We start from the raw sequence: 7,224 nt of genomic DNA on the forward strand, positions 1-7,224 counted from the left end.
TAAACCAGTTATAGATCTTAAATAAGCAATGTAGATGCACCCGTCCATCACTACATTCTTCCCGAGCTCTGAACCATTCGTGCGACACCTGGCATCTGCAGCCATTAGCACCACGGGGAAGCCATGCACCACAGCTTGTTGCAAAAAAAAAAAACAGAAAAGGGGCCTCACCTGGAAAGGGCAGTCGCACAAGCAGTTGCAATACCTGGTAAGGCTCTACCCACAGCCTTATTGACCTGGTGGGTGGAGCGCCCAAACAGAATTTTAAAATCTGATGATTAAAAAAGGGGGCATTAATAAAAAAGCCACAACTTAAGTGTCAGCCTGCATGCTATAGCGAGAAATGAGATGTCCATTCATAAACGATGGCATAGCAGTAGGGAATTGTGCCCAACATTTAGATGGGGATACCAAGTCTTCCTTAGCCCACGGGGGTGCCAGCAATTACAGTCATGGGGACAAGAAAAGAAGTCTTCCAAACTAGCTATAGCAGACTTAACAAAACCAGAAGCTTGAGCCACGAAGATCTTATTTCGCCTCAAAATGACGGACAAGCAAAGCCCTGTGTCTGCTAGTGCAGATTGTAACCCTTGCAATTCCTTGCGGTAGTGCCAAAGCGAATGCCCATCGCCATGATAGGCAGCAAACAATTATCAGCCCATTACTAGAACACTGAAATCAGTCCACCAATGCAAGTGCATGCTCCCATAGCAGACACCAAAACTCCAGGTCTGGCATCTGGAGGTGCCAGTGTGGGTTTATGCCTAGTGTGGATTTATGCTGGCCCCAATTTTGCTGCAGTGAATTTATGCAGTCTAATAAGATGGCTCAATAGGACAAATGGTGCCATCCAAGTGTGCCAGACAAAGCCCCGCCACAGTGCAATGGACCAGCTAAACCACTTTAATCTGGACTTTGCTTCTTATAAAATAACTAGCCACAAGAACCCGGCACCATCTGCCTAAAAATCCCAATATTGACATTACAGCAGGACCCTCCATGCACGAGGCAGTCAGCCATCTGCTACAGAAGTCAAACAAATGGGGGTCCAAAATAAACTAAAAATCGCGTTTTATTTTACATTACATAAAAAGGTTGTGCAATAAATCAAATAAAATCTACCATTAAAATTAAGTTTGTAAACAAGGGCAGCCAGTAAGAAACCGGCAATGTACAAGTCTGTTGCAGTCCGGGTGGCAGAAGTTACCGCAATTGCTCCATGATTTCAAGAGTTCGTTTTTATAAAAACAAAAATCCACGAATAAAGGGCTATACAGACAAAAAAAAATCCAGAGGACACATGTCTGGTGATAAACAGCCCCTCCAGAAGTCCAGCTTTATACCAGAGGATAGCTTGCTGCTGTTGCGACGCCACACTGGTTCTTTTTGTCTTTTGCCATGAGGATGTACCCGTCCTTTCCCCATTTCTCGCTCCAGCTGAAAGAAAGTCAGACGTTAGTATACCTAGGCAAAGGTAAGAATGCAATATAGCAAGAGGCTGCCTAGTTATAGCCAGGTTAGGCTGTGAGGTGTGCCTAGGAAACAGCAGACATGGATGGCAGTACAAGACTGCAAGGCTCAGGAAGGGACATGCGCCCTCCAAGAAATAAGTCCTGCTACCAGACTTTAAAAAGCGTAATGGTGGTTGCTCAGACCATGAAGTGGGTTTGCAATTCCAGGTTTGTGTTATACAATGAATTCCACAAGCGTACCTGTTTTTCACAATCCAGTACTTCTTGCCATCTTCCTCCGTTCCCTCGAATCCATAACCTACAACAAGGACACCATGATCCAGGTCTTGGCTGCTGCACTCCGGCTCAACGTAGACACCTTTAGCAAAAAGGTCAGTCAGGTCACTTCGGGAGAATTGCATTGGATTGAGACAGTTAAGGTTGCTACTGAAATACTTACCAGATTGGTAGAACTGGAAGGATGTGTGCCCTGCATCAATAGCCACAGAGACAGGGCCAATGGCTGCAACTGCCTTCATAAGAGCCTTCTCATCACCATTCTCAATGTCTACAAAGCCAGTGTCATTAGCAGAGTTGAAATCGGGATTATAGTGACACTCCTGGTCATCCTGTAGAAAAAAAGAACCATGTATTACAGGGCACTGAAGCCACCAATGTGAGATGCTATAAACCAAGGTCAACCCTTAAAGATTAAGTGGTAGAAGGCTTGCTTCCAGGGCATAGTGAGGGCAAGGATTAAAGAAGTCAAGACAGAAGTTGCAGCATGTTTAATCATGGCGCTGGCGAACAACATCTGAGTGAAGGCTGGACTGCACCATTGGTGGCAGCATGCGATATGTATGGTTTGATTTCGCAATGACCCTGACCTAGTGTCAAATGATGCCCAAAGTAGTGACATAGGACTAAAGATAAATTGTAAGCCAATCATAGTTGGTTACAGATGCTAAAGAAGCAGGCACCACACCAAGCCAGGTGACTGAACTAGACTAGATATTCCAACCATGAATAGAAAGTCACCACTTGAAAACGGGAATGGTGGCAGAAATACATGGAGGATAAACAAATGTGGGGGCAGACACTACAGAGGCCAATTGGGAAAAGGTTTTAGCAGCAGCGGTGGCAACATGGACCCTTCAATCATAAGGCATTGGACCAGGACAGGGTAGTCGATGTCTGCAAGTTCTCACAAGTTTAAACTACGCCTTCCAGGATCCAGCACCATGGACTTATGGTAGCAGCCCAAAAAAAAAAATCTGGAAAGCCAAAGCTTGAAAAGCCCTGGTCGTATGGGCTGGGGAAGGGCGGGTTTAACAATGATGCACACAACCTAAAAGGTTTTCCCCCATGACCACCCACACCCCCTGTGGGTATTGAACCATACACATCAACCCAGCCACATAACTTCCCAGTGGAAGACACTTGGGAATAGTTGGCCACCTACAGCTTACCTTGCCAACATATGGGTATGAATCTTCAGAATCAATTCCTTTATTGTCCACGACATACTGGAAAGCCTGGTCCATGAGGCCACCATTGCAGCCTTGGTTGCCTTCAGGGCGAGAGCAGTCCACAAGGTTCTGCTCGCTGAGAGAAACGAGTGTGCCAGTCTTCTTGAAATGCTGCCCTTCAAGTGCACCAGTTGAGCTGAAAGCCCAGCAAGACCCACAGGAGCCCTGAAAGAAAGGTGCATAATCCAACGTTAGTTGTGCAAATAAGCTTGTGCATACGGATCCCACAAAAAACAATCTGAAGTCGTTTGCACGAATCGTTCATCTGAGAGGTCAATAAAATAAGCACGGTGTAAGGTAAAATGTACCTCATGCCAAGATACACCCCCTCTCCAGTTTGGGCTGCAAGTAATTGGGCATTTTAATTAGGAGATCGAGTCTTTACATTGTAACAATCCCTCCTTTTAGATATCCCTGGACCCAATTTAGCCCAACGTTAATTAAAAAAAAAAAAACACTGTATTGTTCACAAAGCACCACTTGGTAAGTAAAGGCCACAACAGTTATAGCACCCCCCCTCCCCCCCGGTTAGGCAAGCCACAGTGGGCAATGTTGTGACAAATTACTTGGCTTTGCACAAGCCATAAAAGCGGTCCATTAACTAACTCCAAGGTGCAAAACAGGTATGGCTTTGTGGTGTGGGACTGAACCAGGGCAAGGTCCCGGCAGAAATCCTTCCTGCTAGTCGGCTTCGAAAATGTCAATCTGGAACCAGTATTGCAAGCCTTGGCCTAGATGACAAAACACTTGCTTTGCCTGTAGTACATTCCAACTTCCGACATTTTGCCAGGGAATCTTGCGTTCACAGCAAGCAGCGAATGAATGTTTTCACTTGCCAAACACACCAAGTCGTACTGTGCTGGCAGTGTTCCAGGAAACCCTGAATAGAACACGTGCTCGGCCGAAAAGCACAAGGCATGACCTCACAAACAGTAACACCAATGTTCCTTACCTGGTCTTTCACTGGTGTCACATATCCATGTTCACGCCAGTCTACAGACTTTGGGGCAGTAAAAAAGTTAGGTTCAAGAAATGTGGCACCTCGTAATTTCCTCTCAGCCTTTGGTTTGTAGCCATTCATTAGTTGCCTGAATTCCTCGGTTGTCTGAAAGTAAAAGAAAAAACCTTTATACTTCAATCCGGATGTATTGGTTCCAAAGACCAACGACATGAACCTAGGGGCAGGGCAGTGCACTCACCATGTCCCCGAAGTGGTTCATTGCCATGCTGAAGGTATGTTTGCCCATAGTGTAGTCCAGGTTGTGCAGTTCAATCAATTTTAGGTTCTTCTCCCAAACCATCCTCCTCCAGCCTTCTTCCTTCTACAGAGAAAGGGCAAGTTGTTATGAAGGTTCATAGTATTGCATGACAGGGTCTTTCCGTTAAACAAATAAATCGGTAGGAAACAGGGTGGGGGCAGGGCTGACAAGGCAGGAGCTGTGCAGTTAGATGGAGACCACAAGCAATATCGAATTACAAACACAGAAAAGGGGCCAGCTGCACTAGTCAAACAAGGGCGCGCGAATTTCTTTTTAAAACGGGATGGGTAGTGTTAATTGATTAGGACACCAATAAGCATGTTCACGACTTGAACGTCCAGGACAGCCCATTAGGATGTACCGTTAAAGAGGAGGCAAAAAGACCTTTACTGGAACGAGGGGTGATGCAAAGTGAGGTATGCATTCATATACCTCAGCCTAAGTTTTGCAAACACGTGGGATAAAGGGTATGCGGTTACTGGGATTATCAAAGGTCTTGCATCAGACCATCCCCATTCAAACACTTTTAGGCCCATGCCGCGTAGAAATTCGCATTTAAGATACGATACTTGCAAGGCAAGCAACCAAGAAGCCATTGTATTTACAAACATCTTTTTCATTTAGGATCACTCCAATTTGAGCCCTCAAGCGCTAGTATGTTATTCCTGAAACCCTTTAGGAAATCACTGAAAGATCCCATTACTGAGCAATGAAACGCTGCAACTCGGGCGAGAACCCATGAAACGGGTCCATTACAAGTTTAAAGACTTGAACAAAACAGACGCCCACCAAGTCGTGAATCCAGGGGCCAGCAGTACAGGGATTGAAGGATGGAGACGTGGGCACACGATTCCTGGCATGGAAGCCTTAACTAAGGACCACTCACCGCACTTTTCATTAAGCGAACTTTTTTGTCTAGGGGGGTACAAACACGTGCTTGCGTAGTGAACGTAACAAGTTCAGTATCTTTTAAGGGCTGAGGCGGAGTTTTGGTAAAAGGCCCTTAACAAAACTAGGGGGCCTTTCGCTGCGACTACTCTAGACATGCAATACTTCATAGAGGTCTGCAACCTTCGCCTGGTTTACACCCAACTCCCATCAGCATTAAGATATCAAGGGTTTGTAGTCCCAACAAAAAAAGCTACAGGTTGCAGACTCCTGTCTACAGGAGCCTCTGGTTCGACAATGTTGATTACTGACCTGGTGGTAGGTTTTCCCGTGCCACGTTTTCCATTGAACCCAGTGGCCATCCAGCTCTGGGTCGAGTCCTGGGGCAGCAAACACAGCAGAGGCCAACAGGCAGAGACACACGTACATATTCATGGTTGCAAGCACACCTAGGACGTCAGGAGAAAGGATCAGGTTACAAACAGATGAAAAGCAGAACAAAACGCAAGCCTCTAATGAGCAAGGAACTGGCGTCAATTCCCAGCTACCAGTGGCATTTGCGCCAAGGCAAGTTCGTCTTGGTGGATGACTATGGGGGGGGGGGAGCAACACCGGTGCGAGTGCTTTAGTGGGTACCCTCGCCCAACTGGGAGCAACTTCATCCAACTAAATCCTAGCAGCGCAAAAATCACTATCCGGCAACACCAAACATTTCAACCAGACACGGTACTGGCTCGGAAGGAGAGCTAGAAACAGAGCGTAACCGTAGACACGCAACGCACCCCCGGGTATATAAGGGGAGGAACCAGACCGGTTTTATGGCGGTTAATCCAGAAAACACCCCCACCCCTCGCTTAGCAGCCCCACATTAACCTCTGGCGGACTCTGTCCAACGCGAGCTAAGGTCCTGGAAATGCTAGTTAGCGGTAGGTGAAATGGGGCTGGAAAACAGACGGTAAAACTCGATGGTTACTGGAAGACCCACCAAGAACCTAGTCCAACGGTCTAAGCAGGTAGACCCGACATTTTTGGGCGAGTGGTCACTCGACCTGGACTCAGCAGTGGCTTGGGCATATGGTAGCTGAACAACAGTCTCCGGAAGGGGGCCAGTATTTGTACAGGTGTGTTCCACATCTTGGCACAATCCCCTGCACCGTTCAAACACAGTAATGACAAAACATTCCTCCGGAGAGGACGGTCTCTCCGCACGGCAACAGAAGGGGGAGGGAGTAAGAGGGGGTGGTCGGGCGGCACCCCTGGCCAGAGATAGCTAGCTCCACCTTTAGGGTTCGCGCTTCACAGCAGCCAAGGGTCGTTCATGGAGAGCGTCCGTGCGCCGCCACTCCCTGTGCGCAAAGGCCGCGCTCACCTTGTTCCTGCAGCTCTCACCGGCGACCTGCTGTGTCCTCGGCTCCTTCACAGTGATGAAGCAGGGTCCCAGCCACTGCCTTTTTATGCCCGGCTCAGAACGCTGCAAGAGAGGCGGAGGGCGGAGCTTCCTGATTGGTGGAGGCTGGAGCCCGAGTCATATGATATGATCCGCGAGCGCGTGACTCCGCTCCTTGCTCTGCCCTGTTACAAGGCAAACAGGGAGGACGGGTGGATGGGTGGGAGCAAGCACACAAAAACAGGACACCCCAGAGGCAAGGCGCAGACTAGGCTGAAAAAACAAGCATCCCGCTCGAAAGAAACCAAAGCAGTATGCCCTCAGCAACAAGTTGCAACGTCACTGGAGTCAAAGCAAAGAACAATACCTCAAGTAGAGGACGCACGGTTTACATTAATTCACAACACTTGGGACACGTGCACATTAATGGAGAGCGAACCGCAGCATTGCCAACATTATCACGTGTTCTAAGGAAAACATGTATTTCTATTTCCTTAAAAAAATGCTAACACCTACAATGCATTCCAAGCACGTACCCTAGTAGGTGTCACGTTCTACCTTACCACAAATGTAACGTTATCTTGTAACTTCTTTTTAAGAAAATAAAGGAAAATAAATGGGCGGATAGCAATTTTTTAAGGACGCAGCATTGAGTATGCATTCTCTCCCGTTTGTATGTATCAATTCATGACTTTAAGTACAAGCTTCTA

The 7,224-nt window shown here is 47.2% G+C and overlaps 1 protein-coding gene across 1 annotated transcript; it reads right to left on the reverse strand.

Annotated features, from left to right (window-relative positions):
- Positions 1-1,054: 1,054 nt before the first annotated feature.
- On the reverse strand, positions 1,055-6,629 carry CTSL (cathepsin L). Its single transcript, XM_069625712.1, has 8 exons — positions 6,497-6,629; positions 5,440-5,576; positions 4,180-4,302; positions 3,933-4,085; positions 2,921-3,145; positions 1,912-2,080; positions 1,713-1,830; positions 1,055-1,437 (listed from the first exon to the last, which is right to left on the reverse strand). The coding sequence occupies exons 2-8, from the start codon at positions 5,560-5,562 to the stop codon at positions 1,338-1,340; spliced, it is 1,011 nt and encodes a 336-aa protein (XP_069481813.1). The 5' UTR covers positions 5,563-5,576; positions 6,497-6,629; the 3' UTR covers positions 1,055-1,337.
- Between the last annotated feature and the right edge of the window lie 595 nt (positions 6,630-7,224).

This window comes from Ambystoma mexicanum, chromosome 6p, assembly GCF_040938575.1.
Source record: "Ambystoma mexicanum isolate Mex_15411 chromosome 6p, UKY_AmexF1_1, whole genome shotgun sequence".
Lineage (NCBI taxonomy): Eukaryota > Metazoa > Chordata > Amphibia > Caudata > Ambystomatidae > Ambystoma > Ambystoma mexicanum.

Coding starts and splice junctions, on each gene's coding strand:
- CTSL (XM_069625712.1), bottom strand. CDS start 5,562: ATGAATATGTACGTGTGTCTCTGCCTGTTGGCCTCTGCTGTGTTTGCT. Junction 3,146..3,932: donor TGACACCAGTGAAAGACCAG/GTAAGGAACATT, acceptor CCTTTCTTTCAG/GGCTCCTGTGGGTCTTGCTG. Junction 2,081..2,920: donor CATACCCATATGTTGGCAAG/GTAAGCTGTAGG, acceptor TTTTTTCTACAG/GATGACCAGGAGTGTCACTA.